The sequence below is a fragment of the Cyrtonyx montezumae genome, unplaced genomic scaffold (assembly GCF_038088225.1).
Source record: "Cyrtonyx montezumae isolate F1298 unplaced genomic scaffold, pur_monq_1.0 scaffold_8, whole genome shotgun sequence".
NCBI classification, from domain to species: Eukaryota; Metazoa; Chordata; class Aves; order Galliformes; family Odontophoridae; genus Cyrtonyx; species Cyrtonyx montezumae.
The window spans coordinates 43,328,293-43,350,869 of NW_027072089.1; the positions used below are offsets into that span (position 1 = coordinate 43,328,293).

At 41.3% G+C, this 22,577-nt stretch overlaps 1 protein-coding gene and 1 long non-coding RNA gene across 11 annotated transcripts in view; one reads left to right on the forward strand and one right to left on the reverse strand.

Moving 5' to 3' along the window:
• ZNF521 (zinc finger protein 521) overlaps window positions 1-22,151 on the forward strand; it is a 236,906-nt gene extending 214,755 nt beyond the window's left edge. For all 10 annotated transcript variants that reach the window (XM_065752588.1, XM_065752580.1, XM_065752581.1 and 7 more), the window contains one exon: window positions 21,348-22,151. In XM_065752588.1, coding sequence (XP_065608660.1) covers window positions 21,348-21,377 — 30 coding nt within the window. In that variant the 3' untranslated portion in view covers window positions 21,378-22,151. The remainder of the gene's footprint in view (window positions 1-21,347) is intronic.
• Window positions 1-22,577, reverse strand: part of LOC136058856 (uncharacterized) — a 440,039-nt gene that overhangs the window by 97,544 nt on the left and 319,918 nt on the right. The window lies entirely within an intron of this gene.

Genomic DNA, 22,577 nt, shown 5'->3' on the forward strand with positions numbered 1-22,577 from the left:
CTAGCCATGTTGAAACTAATATACCAGTCTTTACCTCTTTTCCTTAAGGGTTAAATTTGCCAAAGACCTCTGCATTGTGAAATGCTCACAAAGATCGCAGCAGTTTGATACAGCTTTAAAATACCTTTGCCCTGAGCTGGAGCAAAACTAAGCAAACTGTAAGCTATTGAAAAATGTAGGAGTCTTGACTGAGACCACTACTGGAAACAGTAGCAGAGCTGTGATTCAGACCCTATATTCTGTAGTACTGGGGGGCAGCTAAAGAAAATCGGTAATAAACCTGGGCTGGGGTTGCCTCCTTGTGGCAGAGGCTTTCTGGGGACAGTTGGGAAAGAAATTGTTGTGGGAATAGCACCAGCCTTAGCAGCAATGGCACCACTACCTCCAGGTAGGAATTGTTTTGCCAATGACCCCAAGAGGATTGAGTCTGTGCATCGGTAGGTCCCAACAGTGAGTCTTGCATGACAACTGGGAAGGCATGAATAATTTATACTCTTTACACAAAAACGGGGATAAAACTTTCAAACCTGCAGGTGAAGTTATATTTTCAAGGATGTTTTCTTCACACGGAAAAGGCCTCAAAACATTTTTTTAAGTGAAATTTGAGATCAGCTATGGCATTTTTAGGTCCCCAAACTCTTAGGGTGAAGAGTGGAACAGAGATGCTGGCTTTCTAGGCCCCAAAGGCCGGAAGACAGCAGGGAATAACTTTGACAGCTCTTCTTAAACAGAAGCCTACCTGAAATCCAATTAACAATCAAAGCTTTAGGCCAACATTTTTAAACTCAATGGCCTATTTCTGAGAGGGTGCTGAGTACCTCCAGCTGCATTTAAGGTCAGTGCAAGAAGGTGGTGCTGAGTACATCAGGAAATCAGGTAAAAATGCCTGAAGATAACAACCTTGTTAAAAGCATGGTTGCTGTGCGGCAACAGCCACCTTTTAAGGTTTCTGCAAAACACTTTGAATGCCTAAATAGAGGCACCAGGTTCAGTGATGTTGTCTTTAACAGGTTGCTTTTGTCAGAACAGATGCCTTGGAGTCAGGAGAGCTGGATTCAGTAGCAAAGTCTGGTACTAACTTGCTCCACTTAACCGTGCATCCTCTTCATCTAGTGAGGGAGGATGATGATAACAATGTGTGCCTGAGATACTAGGAATGTAATTAATGCTTATGTTTTGAGGAAACTAGAGAGAGAGAGCTGCATGTATTACAAGTATTACCAGTTTGAGTGCTTTGTTTCCTGAACCCTTACAGTGCTTTCTGTTTCAAAGAAAATACGTGGATGTTAGCATGCACCAGTGTGGTGCATGAAGGCATGTGATTATATCAACTGCATTTTATTTCTCTGAAATAAGCCCATGATCAAAAAGAATCACTGGAAATTCTCAAAACCATATCAGATAAAGTGTATCTCTGTGTCTTCCAAGATTTAAAACATCCAGGTTTGTGTTCCTGGGACCTGAGACTTCTTTCTCTAGAAGGGAGAATTACTTCCTTTGCAAATTTTCTCAAAAATACAATGAAGAGAAGCACAGGGGAGGCACTTGTGCTTTAGTTCTTTAAGGACATACCTTCAAAGTGTCCCTTTTATAAGTCTTTTGCTTCAGTGTCAAAGTTTAAATACAAAAAAAAACAAAACAAAAAAAAAAAAAACACCTTTGAATTCCCTTCCAGCAGTCACTTCCCCCCTGGAGATTCAGAAGTGTTTCAGCCATATTAGGTTTTTCTTGCAGTAATGCTTTTCCAAATAAGAAATTTCCAGGTTTGGAGCTGGTGAGTTCACTGGCCTTTGATTGGCCTATTCAAATGTAAACACTCTTTGTGAGTAGTTCATTAATCCATGAATATTTACAGCGCAGTGCAAAGACCACCAAGTCCCAAGTGACAGAATTTTATAGGGACCATTTTGATTGAACTAAATAGTGATTGACAGTAGTGATGAGCTGGGTATTACCAGTTCTTACTAGTCTACACATTCTCCATATACTTGTAAATCTACATCCAACAATCAACCTGTGGAACTTGATTCTCTGTTTCCTGTAAATAAGCAGGAAACAATGAGTTCACATCTCCTGTATGTTCCCCAGAAGAATATTCCTCGAACTTCTAGAACAATTGAATCACAATTATAGCTTTTGTTTTCAGACACTTAGATGATTTTATTGATTACATTGCAGAATTAATCGACGAAGATGGCACAGCAGTTAAATGATGAATAGTGCCTTTTAATATTTTGTTTTAATTTTGAAAATGAAGTCAGACTTATGGAACAACAAAATAGCAAAAGAACTGGGAGCTAAGTATAACATCTGAAATAAGTGCTGAGCTATGCCCAAAAAATACCCATGCAAAAAGAAGCAGATATATATGTATTCCTTCTCTTTCAAGGGGGATAGTGATACTTAAACATGTGCATACTTGAACATATGTCCCTATTTTGCCTACTCCTTCCTGTTTAGGCTCTTACATGCCTTTTGTTTTGATTTGTTTATAGGTTTTGTTTTGGGAGTTGGTTCTGGTTTTTTTTTTGGTTGTTTTTGTAAAATATATATGATTTACTTTTGAAAAAAAATCAATTGCAACAACAAAAAGTTAACCCATAGTTTGGATCTGTTCACCTTATCATCTGGTGTGATCGATATTAAATGTGTTCTGAAGAAACAGAAAATACAGAAATTGTCATGACTGCAAAGACTGTGTCGTGCAAATATTAATTGAAGTTTGTTGTTGCCAGTCTGAAAGCAGGAAACACCGATGATTAGAGGATAATCTCCACTTTCCTTTGTCTTCTTAAGGGTTGATTCTGAAACATAATAATGATGTTATATGCCAACATTAACATTAGGGTTTCTGATTGTTTTAGCTAATGGAATAGCAAATTGCAAAATTTCAGCCCAAAGAAGCAAATCATAAGTTGATGCAGAAAAGAAAATGCATTGCAAGGCAGGAGAAAAGGGAAACAAATGGCAAAGGAGTAGAAGTAGCAAAGAGATTATGAAGCAAAGGAAGAAATGAGATAGAAATAACAGTGCTTACAAGGTCAATATTTTTCTGCTGAGTGATGCTAATAATAATGATAAGACACTTGTAAAAATAAATTGTGATAATAATAAGGAGAAGTTCAGTTATTACACAGCGCCAATTTCTAACCTCGGTCCTTAAACCTCTGAATATCAGGGAGTCCTATTGCAGATTGAGGGCAGGGAAAGCAGTACATTTATTCCCTGACCCACAAATAATCATTAGAAATGGAATTCTGCCCTTTGCTGAAAATGAGTTTTTATCATCTGTGCTCTGAACATTTCAGCCCACACCTTGTCATTAGTCAGATCAGTTGGCTGATACACCTGGAGTAAGCAGAAGAAAAGCTCTGTGTTTTCATTTGAATAATTTCCCTGGTAGATCAGCTCCGTTCTCTTAATTGTCCATCCATTAATTTCTTGCTAATGTAGTTGATATCGATGACTGATTTTCTGTGCTGAACAGGAAGCACCACTCCTTCATTCTAGGATGCATTCCTTCCTATGACTGCCCTGCTGTTAGCTACCAGTAGCTGCCATTATATTATCTTTCATCTGGCCCAGAGCTGACAACAGATGGCCATCTCCGGGACTGCCATCAGTGTGACTTTATGAAGCATCCAGCTATGGTGTACTGAGGAGCTTCATGGCCAGTTCTGCAAATCTGCCTCCCATCCCCCAGCCCTCTGCTGGCCCCCCTCCCTCTGTCCCCATGAATACACTCCTCGTTCCTGGCTCCACTCTCCACTGGTCTTGCAGATTCCCAACAAGCAATGGCACAACGCTATGGCTGGAAGCTTGAGGTCTGTGCCCTCTTTCCACTCTAGTGCCAGCAGAGGGTTGCCATGGCTCTCATAACCCAGCATCTTCACTCCTTAATTTTTCAGTGCACAGGCAAAGAGGCTCAGTAGAAGCAGACCTGCCACCCTCTAGGATCTGTAGTCTGATCTTCCCATCTTCTTCCACCACTGAGCTTAGTTTGGGAGCCCTGCTTCTCCTCAAACTCAGGGACTTGGAAAGAGGGGAATGTTTGATCACAGTTCCTTAACATTCTGTAGGACATGCTGCCAAACCGAGACTGGAGTATATTAAATGTGAAGGAAGGTAAAATATCGATTAGAGACCCAAAATGGACAAAAGTAGAGAATTCACAGTCATCCTGATTCCACTGACATGTTTTAGATCATTTGGAAAAGCAACTGGGCAGCTGCTGTGCATTTTGGAAACAGAAAGATTGTTTGCTCTTGACAAAGTTTTCTAAAAGCAAGATACCTCCGAAGCTGAACATGTATTTTAAGAGAAATTCACATTTGTATCCTTTATTGTGATATTTGCAGCAAGTCTATAGCTAGTAACAGTCTCTGCCCTGAAGCTATGAAGGAAGAAGGCTCCATTGTTGAAGAGAGAGCAGCCGTCCTTCCCTATGAAAGGCTGAGGTGCAGTAGGGAAGATGAATAGTGCTTAAAAGCAGTGCTTGCAGTGCTGTCATTTAGAACAGGAACACTGAGGATTTAAACGAAAGTGAAAGGCATGGTAAATGAATCCTTTAGAATTGGTCAAATTTTCAGCTGCCTAAAATAACAAGTTTTCTCTATTGATAGATCCATTGAGTAGGAGGAAAGTTGGGAGGGGATGAATTCCCATAGGGAGGAGGTGCAGATAGTTTGTGAAAACAAGGTGTGGTCAGTGATTCATAAAGAGACACATCCAAGAAACTCCAGTAAACAGCAATCTTGGCTCTAAAGTGGTGGCTTTCCCTTTTTTCTTTCTTTTCTTTTCTTTTTTTTTAAATTTCTTTCTTTTTCTTTTCTGAGAGCATCAGCATCGTTAGATTGCTGCTTTCTAAACATTAGTCAAAAAGACTCAGATGCAGATGGCTGCACAACTGGAGCTGTTCCTTACAAAACCCCAACCAGGAGGAACAGCTTTGAGGTTTAGTTTTGCTACCTGTTATCAGGGTCAGGTTCACCATGCTTTGATCACACTGCGACTGAGATATGATTTGGGGTGGAAAAAGAGCGCATTTTTTGTAGGCTCTCATGATTTTTTATTTAAGTAGAGCTTCCTTTGTGTTCAAAGCTGAAACGAATGTCCTCCACCCTGTTAACAAGAGGGAAGATATGATTCAGTCCTCATGAACCAACACTGCTGAGTTAAATGCATTTCTACATGCAGCTTTAGTTGTTTAGCTGTATTGTTATAGTCTCATTTTGCAGCAGAATCACTGGGCATAGGCTCTGATTGTGGGTGTACTCTGATCATCTGCTTGGGAGTCCTTGTGTTGGTGCATACACTGCTTCCCCCTATACTTTGTGTGTGTAGATGTGTGCTATGTAATATAAAGAAGCCAAGGTATTGTAAAATATTAGTGGTGCATTTTGCTTTGCTTTGAGTTTGTAAAGGTGAAAGGTGACTGTGCAGGAAAATGGAACAGTATATTTGCTGTGAGACAGGCACTAAGAACTCACTCCCATGCTCAGTTATAATTCATGACTGTACTGGTGGGAAGCCCTTATCCCTCTGTGGAGTTAATGCATCTCTACTGTAGCCTGCTGAGAGCACCCTGTGTCCCCTCCCACCATCTGTGCATTCACTTGCGTGCTTTCTCTCTCTCTGCTGTGAGATCTCTTGGTGTTAAAACTGTCAGACTACTACTACCTGGTAAAGGTGGCTTTATGATGTGTATTAATGTTGAATTGTCATTTAAAGGGTGAGGTGATAAGAAAGGGATATGTTACCATTTGTTTTAAGCCCTCTCTCAAAAATGCTGACAGGCAAATCGAAAGGTAAATTTGTTTCTTCAGACAGCAAACAGCTTTGAACAGTGTACAGAAAATTCCACAATGTAGGGTAAGACCTGTTAAAGGCAAATGCATCTTTGTTCTGAACCCAATCTGGGCATATTTTGTTGTTCCTTGGTACAGGAGATCTCTGTTTTCCATGTCGTGATTTGAACTAATGGCATTGTAAATGAAATAATATTTATTTACCCATCAGCTGTCTTAGCTGACAACAATTTTGTTTTCTAAAAGTTGATCTGCCCTTTTAACAGAAACGCTCTCTTGCAGGCTGCAAGTTAATTGCTTCTATGCTACCTGAGAGTTGAAATTCATGTGTGCCCTAAGCTAGCACCATCTTAGTTAAATAGGTAGGATAGAAAGATTTGTTATTATTACTGCCGTAAGGCATTGTCAGAAGATTGGCAAGACTGTCTGGCTTAGAAAGGACTGAACTTCTTTCACAGAGGTTTGAGATGATGCTTTATCAACCTGGCACCTTGCTGCGTGGATAGATATTAGACTCAGAATATGGCCAAAGGACCATGTACCTGACTGTCACAGCAACATTAATTTGCAGGGTTTCATGAATGTAATCTTATGTCGTCTGTTGTTTGTATTCCTTTAAAACTTATAAATCAAATCCAGACCTGGAATACCAGTGTATGATCTTAACAGATGTGCTGCCATAAGGGACCTACTAGGTTATAAACTACAGAAATGATCTTTCTATATTTCAGATTCCTAGTTTATTCCAGGGAGATTGAAGAACCACAGGAGTGAGGTGGAAGGTCATGCGTTAGGACAGTAGCACCCACCCAGCTCTTGATGCTTGGTGTAATTGTCAGGAAACCCACATCTAATGGTTTTGGTATGCAGTCGTAGCATCCTGCCGAAGTTCCAGAGCAAAAGTAGGGCAAGGATGACTTCAGTAGCTCTGTGTCCAGGTTTTCTTAGGTGAAAGATCACTTTGAGATGACACAGCTGAGTAGTCAGGCTGAAATCCTGCTTGGTATTTTATTAATTTTGCACCAAGATAAATCCTGAAATTCTGACAAACTCTGTGACAGGTGAAATTCCTTCTTGCAGAATCTGCTCAGCAAGAGGCTGCTCATTTCGTTCTGTTCGGAGGCAGGCAACAGGAGGGCAGCTTTATAATCAGCCCTCAGCGGACCCCCAGCCGCCCCAGAGCCTTGGACTGATTGAATAACTCCTGGGCCTCTTCCCCTAGGCCTCCATCAGCAGGGGTCCTGTGGAAAGCAATCTCCCGCAGACTGGCACTGAAGTGAGCTTTAAACTACTATTTTCTGCTCTCCAGAGGAGCCTGGAGTACTAAAAGATAGATGGACTGCAGATATTTTATGAGAAACTGTCAGAAGAAGAGCAGAGTAAATGTTTTTTTTCCTCCTTCTTGGAGTCACACACGCTGCAGCGCTGTAGAATTTTTTCCCAGAATCTTTTGCTGCTAAAGTTTGAAATTAATTGGTTGCTAACCTTAATTTCCCCCCTTCCCCTCCCTCTTCTTTCTCTTTCTTTTTTTTTTTCCCTTCCTTCTCCTTCTTTTCCTCTTTTTTTTTTTTCTGAAATATTCACTCGGAGGCCCTTTGCTTAACCACAGTTGCAGAAAATCAGTACCATTTGCACTGAAATATTTATAATGACAGAATGAAAAATTGGATTCATTTTCTGGCCTGTAGCCGAACAGTCTGCAACTTCGTGCAGCATTGTTTAGCATCTCTCATTCCTCCCTTTCACTGGGGTCGTTCTCAGACACACACGCACGCGCTGCCCATGCTTCAGAGGAATGCTTAGCAAAACACAGAGCCATTTTTAATCTCAGCCTTGTGAAAACAACTTGTCTCCAACGCTGCCACCATCTGCGGGGGGAAGCAGAGGGGGAGTGCACAGGAAATGAGTTGACTCCCTCTTAAAGGAGAGATTATAAAGGATGACATGCAGTAATCTGCTCCGTACAGCAAGGCAGCGTGTGGCTGGGGTGCAGCACGTTGCCTTGGTGCCTTCCTAGGGAAGCATAATACTGAGCACGGGGATGGGTAGCAGTCTCTGTTAATCTCTTTTCTGCTCCTAATTCTCCCAGTGGCTTTGGGAAGCACCTTCTGTATGTGGACTCAGACCATGCCTCTAGAGTGCTTCTCTGCACCTCCAGAAACCTGAGGGTGCTGAAACTGCACGTATTCACTTCCCTCAAAGCAGTGGTGTGAAGGTGAAATGGTTGATGTTTGCAAAGTGCTTTGAAAATGGAAGTGCGATTCCTCAGGCTCCAATTTGCATCCCCTGCCAGTATAAAAGGTACCTTTAGTCAAACAGCCAAAGATTCCCTTAGTATGCAGCAATTCCTGTTTATTTTGCTAGCTGGTTCTCTATCACTCCCTTTTGGTCCTCGCAGGCGTGTCTCAGGCTCCAGTGAATTCCAGGGATTTTTAATTGATGTATCAGTCCCCTGGGGGCTATTATGAGCTGGCATGAGGTCAGGCAGCCTTATGAATGCTTTAACTTGCACTGAGGACTAAGCTGGCCCAAGTTTTGAACACCCAGGCCACATGGATTTAAAAAGAATATATGGCAGTTATATAGGAATTAGTCTGGAAATGTCAGAAATTTATCAGAGAATGGTAAGTCTCTGCAGATGTTGGACTGTTCTGCAGAACTTAATAGAGAAATATATCTCTGAACAGTGGTGATTCCAAAACCCTTAGAAATGATTCTCTGGTGAGTTCCATAGACTGTTTGACAACTGTGTTAATGTCTGGAAGAGCCCCCTGGCCAAATGTTAATCCCTGATGCCTAAAAAAAGGCACCTGGAGACCACCCTGGGCCACCTAAGTAAGTAGGTTGAATTTGGGAATCGGATTCTGCAGGGTGCTGAGAATCTCCTGGAAATGTAAGCTGCTAGAAATTGCTTCCCAAGGTTCAAAAGTGCCGTCTTGCTGACTACACCCATATGCAATTTATAATATAATTTTATTGCTATAATGTCCGCTATACAACAGCCACTCATATGTAATACTAAATTCTGATCTCTTCTCCATGCCACTCAACTGAGCCTGAATTTTTCATTTGTTTTCTTCTGTTGGAGCTTCAGAATGTTGATTCCCTCACAGCAGTGTTAGAAGCAGAGCTGAGCAGGTGTGCCTGTAAGCAGTAGGAAGGGACAGACAGCTGCTGCAAGCATCACTGCAGCTTGGTTGGCACTGCGCAGCATTCTGCTCTATACTTTGGAAGCAACTCCTACTTTTTATCTTTCCAAAGTTTCTTACCAACTTGCAGATTTGCCTTTTTATTGTGTTCGCAAAGCTAGTTTGACAGGTCAGCCTGAAGTGATGAGCGTTCTGACACAAACTGCATTGTGGCTCAGAAATGTTGCCTGCAGTTGTTTTACTGTAGTATTGCTTTGATTTGAAAAGAACTTTCTACAAAGTGATACGTTTTAGGATAGAGAAAAAAAATTTTTTCTTTTTTCTTTTTTTTTTTTTTTTTGTTAAATCCAATATTGTGCTGCATGTATTCCGGAGACTTTCTGCTTGGCCCCTGTAATTGCTTTCTGGTTTTCTTCTTCTTTGCGTATGCAAATGGAAAACACTGTAATTTTTTTTATTATTTTTTATTTTTGTTATTCTTATTAGTTACCAAGAAGAAAACTAATAGAAAACAGAAAGTCTGTGAGCCTTAATTGTAGATATTAAGTATGTTTTTGAACAGACATTTTGAAAGCAGATAGCCCTGATGGTTTAATGACATTTTAAAGGAAAGCCAAAGCCCCAGAGCAGCCTCTTTCAAATCCAGAAGTATTTATTCAGTCAGTCTGACCAGAAAACAGGCATACAGTGTGTAAAACGCCTCAAGATGCTGAAAAGACTTGCAGGGAGAATAGGATATAGACCACAGTGAAGTGGCAGTGCAGAGCTTGCTGATGCTAATGCTACAGTGCAGAACTGTTATTGAACATCAGGGACTGCAAGAGTAGCCCCCAAACAAATGCTTTATCTCAGCCTTGAAGACCGTAACTTTCTGAGAAAGCAGCTGCTGTGGGCCTGAATCTTTGTGTTGGTCTTGGTTTCTTCTGCAGTGCCAATCTGTTTACTGAAGTTACTAGTCAATACCAAGGTGAAATAACTGTGAGGGCTTTAAATCAGAAGAAATTGTGCCACTTGTGTGTGGCAGGTTCCCTGGCATGCTGCCCCCTGCCCCTTGGTGCTGGCACTGTTGCTGAGGGCACTTGTTCCCAGCTTACCTTAGCGTTGGGGTAAGGGTGCCTGAAGTGTGATGAATCGCCCCCTGGTAGGGAAGATTGTTTGTTGATTGTTTTTCTTTTTTTTTTTTTTTTTCCCCCAAGATCAAGTACTTTACTTTAAAGAGTTATTTTAATTAGGAGGGTTTTATTGTAATGAATTAAAATTAAGTTGGAGCAGCAAATTATATAAGACCGCATGGGTTATAGATTAGCCTCACCATAGCTACAGCACATCTTTTTGTAGAGGAGTTAAAGTTCTGTATTTCAGACAGCTAAACACATGCAGCAAAAGAGTGGAAGCATTGTCTCCTGTTATCTTCCCTCCTCAGTGTGATTTTTTTTCAGCTGATCAGAAGATTGCCACACTAGAAGCCAGCCCTAACAGGCAGCAAGGGCTGTAAGCAGCAGCTGCACCAGGCTGGTGCCCCCAGCAGGGAGAGCCAGGGTGACAGCAGGGCCACAGCATCGCCAGAGGTGAGAGGCATCTCTTCCACTGTCAGCACAGGGCCAAGGCTGACTCCAGTGGCACATCTCGCTTGCAGCATGTCTCTGGCCAGCTGTGTGACAGAAAGCAGAGTGACCAGCCTTAGAAGAATGGGATTTGGTAGGAGGATCCTTCTGTCCTCAAGGGGAGGAAAGAAAAAGGCATAGAAGGATGCTTCTTTGTGTTGTCCTTGTTTGGGAGAGTGAAAAAGTATTAAATGAATGACTTAGGCTTGCAAAGGAGTAAGACTTCACCATCTTACCCCTTGTATAGGCTCTGAAAACAGGCAAAAGTGAGAGTAAAATTCGTCCCATGTAGCTGTGGTCACATTTCACGCTTCTCTTCCACAAATGCAAATGAAAGCAAAACAGAAGACAATAGAGAATCTGGACTTTTAACAACCAACAACCAAAATGACAAGCATCAAATTTTATTATTCTGGTACCACATGTCAGTAAACGCTCCAGATTTATTGATTTACAGCATACGTCCTTAAAAAACTCAGAGAAGCAGTGACTTTCTAAAGGGCACAGTTGTATTCTGGTCTCTAAAAATAACCTTTGCAACCTAGAGCTTCTTAACCTGAAAAGGAGGGAACTAGGTTGCAGTTATTGTAAGAACACAACATTTCAATGTAGGATTCTTAACTGCCACCGACTATGAAGGGATGAAGGCAGTCCTTAATTTCTTTACCAACAAATGTATTTGTAATTCACACTCATACGAACCCTGTCACGTAGGCACTGCTCCTTGTTTAATGAGCTGTAGGAATAGGGACAGTGAGATGCTCAAGCTGCGCTGGCACGGTAGCTAGCTGTGAAGCAAGTGAGAGACCAAGAGTCATGCATCCTCTGCTATCAGATCAGGATTCCTTCACCATTACAATCTGGCTTTCCTTACATACTGTCTTGAAGGAAGAAATGCACCAATGTAAAACTGAGTCTGGGGCTGACCACCAGTGTTTCAAAGAGTAGGAATAGTCTTTCCTTTTCTTCCCTACTCATTTTAGAATTAACATACAGTGGATGAGGAGATATGTTTTCACCTCTATTTCTTTCTGACTTCCAGATCCAGAAGCATACCAGTTGGCTTAAATATTCCCTTAACTGTATGTACACTTGCCAGCTGATAACCACCGAATAAGATTTCCACACAGCAAGCTGGGTCTGGTGATTTTAAACCCGGGCTGGTTCGTGCTTTGCTTTTAGCTGAGTGAAAGCCGTGTTAGACACTTGGTGTTAATGTTGGGCTGATCCATAACCTCCAGTGTGCCGAGTGCTGTTGTACAAGGCAACACACACTGGCTGCCAATGTGCAGGGAATCCAGATTCCAGGCTGTCCCTTTGTCACCTGATAAGCACAATACCCAGAGTTGTGTCACAAAGTAGGGGGGTGAACCTGACGATCGATACAGTGTGGGATGTGTCTGCCTGTATAATAAGAGTGCAGACAAGTTACAGTGCTTTCCTTTCAGCTTGTATCAAGAAACTTGTAATTTCACTTGTAATTTTGTTCAGAGGAATTCTTGTACATGCACCTGTGGAAAACTGGGAAGGATCATTGTTTGAAAGGTTGCCCTTTGCATATAAATCACAGCTCTGTGTGCTTCCCCATTTTAATTGGGTGACCTTTTGAATCCTAAGGATGGGAGCTGAAATTCTGGACCTGCCGGTTAGTTTAAGTTTTGAAAGCAAATCACTGATTTAGCAGCTACTCTGCTGTAAGTCAGAGAGCCCAGAATGGAAATGTGAGAAGAAAAAGATTCACTTAGGTTCCTTCTTATAGCCTATAGCAAACTGCACCGCTAGCTGAGTAGATATATGTAAAATACAGGTTCATTTGTCATTTTCATCTGTGAAAACTCCTATCAGGATTATTATCAGGAGTATGAGATAAACAGGAGGAAACATGTCATGTTTCCAAAAGGACATTTCTATGCAATTATCAGTTTAAGCTTCCATTATTTGTCACTAATTACTGCACTGAGCTGTTAAATATTTAGTAGTAGTTTGTTTAATTGGATTTGACCTATAAAGGAATCTGTACACAGCATAGCATCAGTTCCAAGAGCCAGTTCTTCTTGCCCAGCTATAGGTGAATTTGCATTCACATGAGATGAACGCATATTGGCAGACAAAGTTTTCTGGTTTTGTTCTGACTTTTACCTCTTTCTTTTCCACATATTTATTTCTCTTGAAGCAATCTAAAATTAGAGCACAACGTAGGAGTACTGCTCGTGGATGTAAAACGGGAGGGAGGTCAAACCTAAACTTATTCACAGATGTTGTACTTTAGAGAGCACCAGGATGATAAATCTAATATAGCAAAAAAAAAAAAAAACAACCCTAAAGCAGAGCAGCAACTTGCCGATGAACGCATCTGTTTGTGAAACATTGATTTAATCCCTGAACATCTGATTAGGCAGTATTTCCTATCAAAGCTTTGTGCCCCCTGTTCCTTTGCTGTGCCTCAGCTGCAGATAGACCAGGATTCATTCAACTTTGGGTTCTGCTTGCTCTTTGCCTAACTGTGTCTGATGCGGTGGAGAGACCTGTCCTGTCTACAGAGGCTGGGCAAGAAGCAATGGGGGCATGAGCAGTGTTTGCTGGTTTCAAACTCCTCAAGCCTGGCTCTCTTCATAATCATCCCTATATTGTAATTCCCTTGATTTCAGTGGAGTTTCTCTTAATTTATACCAGGATATCATAATTATCTCCAAAAGTAATAAGACTTTTGATATATTTCTCAGAGTGTCTCCTTTTGACTTTTGTTTAAGCTTTTATTCCCACTTAGTGAACAATTTTCTTACTGGGGTAGGACACCTGTGTATTCCTTTCTAAGCATCTGCAGTATCACAGAAGCCGTGTTTTGCTGCAAACAAGACTTAGGCCTGGGTCCTGATGAGCAATACAGCCTCTCCACAACTTGAGAGAATCAAGATGTTTTTCTCTTCTCTCAGAAGAGACTATAAGCCTCCTCTGTTTCCCTCTCTACCCATCACCATCATTTTGACATTTGTAGAGGTAATCTTGCATGTGCATTCAGATACACCTTGCACAGAATGGAAGAAGTAGTTCTGAGTTCCATTGCATGTCAGTAGCCCCCAGATAGTCTAAGGGAGGCTTGTGGTTAAGCCCTTCAACACCCCTAATGAGGAAGGGGCAAGGATGGGTAGCAGACACCTTTATTTGCCACTGTTCACGTCTAGTGACAATGATGAAAATCTTATTTGCTGTACCTAGAAATATGTCCATACATAAAATCTGTGATATATGTATTTACATATGATAATCCATCCAAAAAAGAATCACTAGTTTTTTACTAGTGACTTAATATAAGTCTCTGAAGAAAAATCAGTATCTGGGTTTTGTTTGGTTGGCTTTAATTTTCTGTTTGAATCCCTGAGAGCACCCTATCCAATTAGAGGGTTTTTTCTCTGATTTTGTTTTCTGTGGTCCAGCTGGTAATATTTGAGTACAAGAACCAGAATACTGACTCCTTTACAGAAATGTGATTAAGTGAACGATCTGATTAGCAGTCACGTCATCTCAGAGATGTTAATATAATATCAACTCACATAGCATAGCTTAGGTGAACTAATTTATACGAGTCACCGCAGTTCAGAGTAGACTTTCTTAAATTATTGTTGTCAGCAGTGGTCACTCATGACCTAAGATGACCGTTCAAGTGGCCCTGGTGTCTGAGAACAGAGCTGGTTCTCAAAGGCTGGTAAACATCAGCTCACCCCACATAAGTGGTATTTATGCATAGACAAGTGATATTTATGGGCACATGGCTTCTCTTGGGATTTAACCCCTTCTTTGTATTGGAAATGGCTCTGTTTTAGTTCAGATAAAATGTTTCTTTCCTTGTGAACCTCAAGTTTCAGAAATTGAGTTTTGTTAAGCCTGTGCTGGTGGTCAGAATGGGTCTGGGTGAAACTCCGTGCTCACCTCAGTGAATTTAAAAATTGATCAGTGCTCCTTCTGCTCCATTAGCTACACTGAAGCACTGAAGGTACTGGTGGTGAGCCCACCTTGCTGGAGCATTTTCTCTACTCCTCAGAGAATTCAAAATCTCCATTTGGCTTCCTACTTTGAATCTGTGGAAAACTGTAACAGATAATCTGCTTTCCGTCTTCCTCATTCACTCAGGATAAGTGTTACCACTGATTTCTGAATATATATTCACCTTTGTGTCAGAAGCAGTGTAATTCCTGAAAACACATTAGAAATATCTGTTAGTTCCAAGATTCCAGATAAAATAATTTAATTTCTTGTGGTTTGTGTTTTATGAAAGGAAGGGAGGGACTCATTAGGGGAAATAATCTGTGGTCACATCATCTAACGATGAGCTTCAGTTGCAGTTACTCTTTGTATTTCACCTATATGAAAAACACACATAGTTGTTCTGTCAGTACAGCTAAGGATTATAGCATAGAATGGACCTAGATATGCCCCTATAGCAGGTTTAAAACCTTCTTTTGAAACTTGTAGTGGAGGTGGGCAGTGGAGAGGATTGCCCTTACTGTGGGAGCACTGCTAAATCCCAACAATACTACACGTTCACCTGTATTGCAGAACAGTCTGAGAAGCCTGAGTAAAAGAATCATCTTTATTGCCTGCAATAGCAGAGAAGTCAGGGCTTTAATGTTCTGAGGCACTGAAAGCAAGTTTACTGCTTTCAGATGCTTAGAAATGGCCCAAATATTCTACTGAAATCAGCTCCTGACTATGCAGATTTGGTTTCATGTGTGATTTGGAGCTGGCTGAGCCTCTTCCTCTCCTGGAATGAACATCAGGGAAAAAAATCCTAACCCTGAGGTCTGTGAAGCTGTGAAACAGCCTCCCAGGAGGAGCATTGGGAGCTCTAATTAAAATTGGACTGGGCAAAACACTTGAAATTACACTATAGGCAATAATCCAATGCTGGCAAGATGGGTGGAGAAAACGCCCTAATGGGTCTTTTCTGTCTTTAAATTCTATGAGTTCTTGTTCTTCTCCTTTATTATGCTATTTCACCTTTTTCTTTAATAGTGACATAGTGTCATCTAGAAAGGATTGTAAGATGCTATTGTGAGCTGAGTAGGTTGATGTTAAATGTCAAAAGCAAAGGCAACAGTTTCTCTGCAGATTCACAGTGATTATTTGGAGACAAAAAAAAAAAAAAAGAGAGAGACAGAAACTGCAAGCCAGGGACATCAGTGCAGTGTTTCTGATCTGTTAGACAGTGGCAAATGCCTGCAATGTATGTGTTTGTCATTTTGACACGGCGTTTCATATTCTCTGCCTATGAAGAATAACCACATTTCCACCAAACCTAACACAGGTGTGGAAAAGTCATTTGCTGTAACTGTATGTCACTCAGATTGCTCCAGATATCTTCTATCCAAATGCTTCAAATATCCCCAATGACTTGGAAAAAATAATAAACACATCTGAATTTATAGGATGTATTTAATCTTAGTATCTCACAAAATCTAAATATCTTATCTGTATAGGCTTGTGTGTAATGACATTACGGTTTACCAGGAAAGGAAGTTGTCACAGTACAATGGGACATTGACAAGAAACTGTGCAGCTACACTGAAACACCGTAAGTTTGAAGAAAGGAAATAAAAATCAACCTTTCCTGAGATTTCTCTAGAAGTTTTAGTTATGTCTGAACAAGTTTCATCAGTTCACTGTACTTGCTTTCCCTCCTCCCCATGCCCCTTTCCACACGACGTACTATTTCACCGCTTCTCAATACAGAGCTTCCTAGAGATGCCTTATTATCGTGGCACCCGGCTCAGAGATAAAGCATCAGTCTGAAGCTCTGGAAACCATGTTGATGCTGTGAAACTGAATTTTTGATTCATCATTACTGCTGCACTTAAGGTTTTCCTAGCCTTGACTTTTCCACCAGCCTTTCTTTCTTCCCCTTCAGTTCTGGAAAATCCAGCATTCCCTTATTAGCTGCAGACAGCTTGAGAAGTGTGGCACAGAGTAGGAAGTTTGGAATAAAAAGAAGGGAAGAGAAGCAGAAAATCTCGATTAGAAAGTATAATTTAATAGAACGTGTATTGAACCAAATGTATTGATTAATGTGGAAGATATAGTACTTATATTGATTCAAACTAGAGATTTAGTACTAAAAGCTGTAAGCCAAAAAGCTGGTGCAGATTGCTACAAAAGTCAGTTTAATGCTGTCCTTGAGAATGCCTTCACAAAGAAATTCTTCTAATGTTTGAGGAGTAGGTAGAATGCGGTATATGTCAGTTTGATCCCGGAGGGTTTTATTTTGTACTCTAATAGCTGTTACGAGCCTACATTATATCCAAGGAGTAATTTTCCTTAGGGGTGCCCAGCTCGCTTTGTGTCAATATTCTAGCATTTTAAGTCACGTACAGTATGTGCTTCTGGGAACAGTGCAGGAGCCAGCCAGACTCATAATGGTCTGCATTCATTAATAAAGGCAGAAGCTTCTGTCCCTCCATTGCCCACTACAGGGATGCCTCCCTGGTCTTCAGGGACCCGTACAGACACATTTAAAGAAAGCTTTATTTTGAGTGGGCAGGAGATGAAATGCAGGACTTGCAGGCATTTCCTAAGTCAGCTTTATGCCCGAGCACAGGGGTGACCTTAATGGGTCAGAGAAGAATGCAGGTCAAAAGACTTATTATCCAGCCTGTTGGAAACCAATTGCTATTGTTAAAAAAAAAAAAAATGTAGTGCTTAAAGGCTGGTAGTAATGTAGAGTTCTGTTTTACAACCTGGAACTGTATTGCAGTGCAAGGGGAATGGGGATTTTTTGTTGTATTTTTTTTTCTTGAATGCAAAAAAAAAAAAATACAATATGATCTATAATGTACATAGATAAAAGATTCCAGATAAGTGATAACACGTAGGGTACCATAATTACTTAATCAGTGATGATTGATTACTCATGTTTGTGTTCTTGAACTAAGGAAAAAATAACATGCTGCTTTGGTACTGTTACCATCTGTTGAAATAATGCATCTACATTGAATTTTATATTTCTGTGCTTGTACCCTCTTTGCACTGTTTGTCAGGTACATCCGTGTCTTGCTTCATCTAGCCCTAAGAACACAAGTCTCATTTAAATTGAATTCAACTGCAGTTTGTATTAAAGATACTAATGGTATAGTGAGTCTGTGGTTATCCGTGGATATTTTTTTCTTCACTAATTTTGATGCTGTGGGTTGGGAATGTTCTGCCAGCTAATACATCTCATGTTCTTTCTGGAACACAAAGATGTGCAGTAAACAACGAATGCACTGCCTCTTTTGTCTCAAGCATTTCTGCAAAGAAACCTTTTACATTTCTTTTGCAGAGAAGATTCCTCTAGACAGAGTTATAATGAAATTCTTGCATGTTTTCTAGCTCCTTAAAACTAACAACAGGGATACTTAAAGGATTTCCATCCAGAACAGTTGTGGCATGTAATATAGCAGCTCACATAACAGTTGCAGTTCTGGATTCTAATGAATACATAGAGGAATGGGACAAATGCATTAAAAGAGTTTATTTTGACTGAAAAATGTTTTGAGTCTAGATTCTACCTGCTTTCCAAATAACAACAAGACACAGAAGCAGTGGAGGTGAGACAGGTTTCCTGACTGGGTTGGTGTCTGATGCAGGAACGCAGACCTTCTGCCTCACTGTTCCTCCATTTTGTGCATGCAAAACTTGCTTTTGTATTTGCAAACTTGGTTCTCCTTGTGAAATCATAGCTCTTGGAAGTGTTAACGTAGCCCTTTCTGAGGTCCAGAAAGGATTGTGTTAATAAAAAAATATTTTTCTTTTTCCATTGCTTGAGTAGGAAATTGAAATTTTTTGCTTCACAGGGAGACTACCACGTAATTAAACAGATGCACTTATGCACAATCAAATTTGGGGAATATGAAGAAAGGGAGTGTGTGGTACCTCCTGTATTGAGTTAAATGACTTCTCTTTGCCAAGTGGATGCACTAATTCCTCCGAACTCGGGCAAACTATTTTGAAGTTCCTGGTGGAGGCATGTTCCAAGCTCACAGTGTATCCTTAGAGAAGAGCAGCATGCCCACAGAGCATGGGGGATACACAGGGGATCTCGCTGCCATTCCTCGCTCCCCTGGGTGCCCTCGCTGCCGTGTCCCTGCTACGTCCCTGCTGGCAGGAGCTCCACATTCCACCTTCCCCACCCGCTGCCAGGCAGGCGGGGAGCTCACCGCCGCGAGGAACAGCGAGTGCTGCAGCCGAGATCTGCTGTGCGGATAATGGAGGAGGATTCTTGCCCTAAATTTTTAAACACAACACCCCTCATAAAAACAGCAACAGTTCATAACTGGGATTAATGTTTGCAATTTTCAGTCACTTAGACATGGGGTCTCCAATAGATGGCTTTTGGTGGAATGGAATATGGCTCTCGGTGGGATTACAGAATTTTCTTCCTTTTCTTATCTCTCCCCTCCCATCCTTCGCCTGCTCGTCTTGTCAGTGTTATGCTTCTGAAGTGCTTCTACTTTGTATTTTTTTTTTGCCACTTAGCCAAATAGGTATTTCTCCCTCGTCCCTCACATCTGGGGAGCCTTAATTACTTTGGAAAGCGTATTGTGTTTTGACAGTTTACAGTAAGTAGAGTTGCCTTTTTAAGGCCCGAGCTGCTCAAAGCGTTTCCTGATGTTCGTATCCTGCCCTGTCTTGTTTTGCTCTGCAGTGCTTGTTTTCTCCTATTACTTCTTCATCATATTGAGAAAATCCTGATTTGATTTTCTCAGGACACGGGAGCCAGCACACAGAGAGTGGGGACAAGTCCCTATGCTGGGCTGTTGTTTGTCACATTTAGGTCTTTTTATATTTTAATAAAAAATGTCAGAGTTATGCGTACATTACTGAAACACCTTTTGGCTGCTTCACATGCAACTGTTCATCTGGCCCCACACCGATCCTGCACTGTTCAGTCGGTGGAAAGAAAGAAAAATGGAAATGACTGACAAGCTTAATCTCAGCAGACTGAAAATGAAAGGCACCCCCAAACATCACTCTGCAATGTAACAACTGGCATACGACTTCACCTATTCGGGAGCAAAGGAGAAATCAGCATTCAGGCTGCCACCCCATATTTAACCCGTCCTGTGGTTTCTATGTACTGCAGGGTCTCCAATAGGCTCGTGGTGTTACGCTGTAAGTTCTGCAATAAATGGGCACAACAGGATGACTAAAGGGCTGACTGTCAGGCTTAACTCTTAATTTTCTTGCTTTTGTGGTTCAAGTCAGAACCCATTACCCGAGACCAGCCGATGTTTTAGTCTGCAGTGTGTTGTTGCTGCTTTGCAGCATTCTGAAATGACTTTATGGGAAGGATAAGAAGCTAGATGAAATCAAGTGGTAGAGTGTATTTGTTTAACACTCTCTGGCCTCGGACGGTTTGGAATGCCTGCCATCAGCATTAAATCATTTTGTATTCACATCTGGAAATTGCATCTCTGAGTATCACTGGGTCATTTTCCTTTAATCTCGAGAATGGCACTGCATTAAAAATTCCTCAGTCTTACTGTAAGATCCTTTGCTTGCCAAATGTCCCATGAACTATTGTTTGCGTGCGTGCACAGTTTAGTCAGAGAGAAAGAGAAAGGCAGGGAGAGCGAGCGGACCGGCCTGCAGTCATGCTGCATTTCACATTTGTTTTGCCAAGGCTGCCTTTATGGCTGTTTCCATGGGTGGCTCTGGAGGTAGATAGGTTCCAGCAGATAGATGTTTGCTTCACTGAGAACTCTGACGGCCTTCAGAGAACAGGTTCATCCGGAAGAGTCCAAAGGGGGTTGGAAGACATATTGCTCTGATAAAGCAGAGTGAGGGGACTGCACGTGCTGGGACCAGATCACGGGATGCAACACCCTTCCCCTCTGAGTCACTGGCCCAAATCTGGCCCGGATTCAAAATGTGCAAAGTTCATCACTGATCAGTAGCAGTGCTGTGGTCTGTGAAGTAGCATTCACAGACTTTGTTTTTCTGCGTATCCGGTTTATATTGGAGCAGACTTAACATGCACTGGATTGGTTCCTTGCTCTTAGCTCAGTGCTTGTGTAGGACCTGGGCCAATGAAGGCACTGAAATAGCATCTCATCCCTGGAAGTGGTCAGCTTGATTAGGGCAGGGGCATGAAAGTTGTGTTTGCTGCCACATTTGTCCATTGCTAGTAAAGGAGAACTTCAGGCTCCAAAGCCCATGTCATGCTACCTTACATAAAGCACTGCATTCAGTTGAAAAATATCTGTGGGTTTTGGTGGCTGACAGAAGAGCTGTGGCAACCCTCCTGTTTTCTCATCAGTCCTCAAGCTTTCTTCTAGGCATAAAATGGTGCTTACACTCTTAGTGGAATACACTGTGTGATGCTCTTTAAGTGGGAAATAGGTTTTAATGTAATAAAACTTTTGAAATGATGCCACAGTCTAGGAAGCACTGTCCATTTTTTGGCTTCTCAGCAGCGAGGACTTTCCTGAGAAATGCATGCATTTCTCATTTGCGTAACGTATAAACCATCAGCCATGTGTAAGCAGACACCACAACCTTGGGGCTGGTGGGCAGTGTCCCTAGGGCAGGCCAGCCCAAACCTACGCAAATGCAGTGTGTTGCCTTTCTGGTGACCTATGGAGAGAAAACCAGCTGAAACAGCTGGGAAAAGCTCTTCTCTTTGATAAAGATGCTTCTTCTGGCTGCTTTAAAACAGAGAGGGGTCAATCGGCTTCTCATTCCAATACATTATTTTGTGTGATGTTGGTAGAAATGCCTGTCCTGTGACTAAGCTGTCTCTTTTCTTTTCATTACAGAATCATACGATGACCCAGCATAGCAGTTAGTGCAAGGCCTATCTCTTCCGGAGGATTCTTTGTGGCACAAAAAGGGAACACGTTTTACTCTTTGCACGAAACTTTCATTGTTAATGTATATTATTCAGAAACATTGTATTGTACCATAAAACTTGTATTATCGAAACTGTTGGATGTTCATGTGTTTGAACTTTTGAGCACCGGATAGACTTCCTGTATATAAAGTGTTGCACATGTATTATGTTGTCTGATACTAAAATGGTCTTATAAAGACAAGTGGACTTGGGCCCTATTCAAGAAAGATAAAAATAATAATAATACTGTACGAGGGGAAAAAGTAGCTGAAGAACAAGTGTCATTTTCCAGGAGGAGGGAGAAAGTAATAGCTATGTTCCAATACAGCTCTGTTTGGCCTTCCTTTCATTTAAACTTCAGTCTAGAATCTCTCTCTTTTGGTATAACAAATGGATGAATCCAAGACTATTTTTTATTGCTGAAGATTCTTGCAAAATATCTGAAGACTCTTTCTCACAGAGCAGGAACCCACAGTTGAATAAGGCCCGTATATATATTTGTAAGCCTTGCGATATGACAGATAGCATTACCATATATGCAATAGTTGTTATGTAGATTGTCAAAGATTTTTTTTTTTCTGGATACCATTTGAAGCTTTGAGTGTTCAAGACTTTCCTTAATGATTTCACATGGCCAAATTCTTGAATCAGTTGAACTAACCTGTATGTTACTGTTATTAATGTTTACTCTGCGATCTGAACCTGGAGATTACTGGAATTGTTTTCCAAAGGGAAATAAATTCAGTTTACCATTATGTGTGAGCATGCCTGTGTCTTGTCTTTTCCCTTCGAAAGCAGTACCACTGTCATTGCTCTTGTAATATCACAAGGACCACCGAGATTTGGAATCCCATTGTGTCAGAACCTCTGTACTGGTCAGCTCATAGCTGGACGTTAACTAAAGGTTGTAGTAGCAAGAGATTTCCTGGCCCTACTGCAAAGCAGCATGTGCTTCAGGGCAATGTTTTCTAGTTTGTCCATCTTTGGCAGTTCCACCAGTTTCATACCTGTACACTTGACATGTCGGTTGTTAGAAGAATCACCACACATCTTCTGTCTGTAATTACATTATGTCCACGATATTGTTTAGAGATGGGGTTCAGCACTACCGGGAGCCACGGCAACTCTGCCAGTAGCGCTGCTACCCTCCCATCCC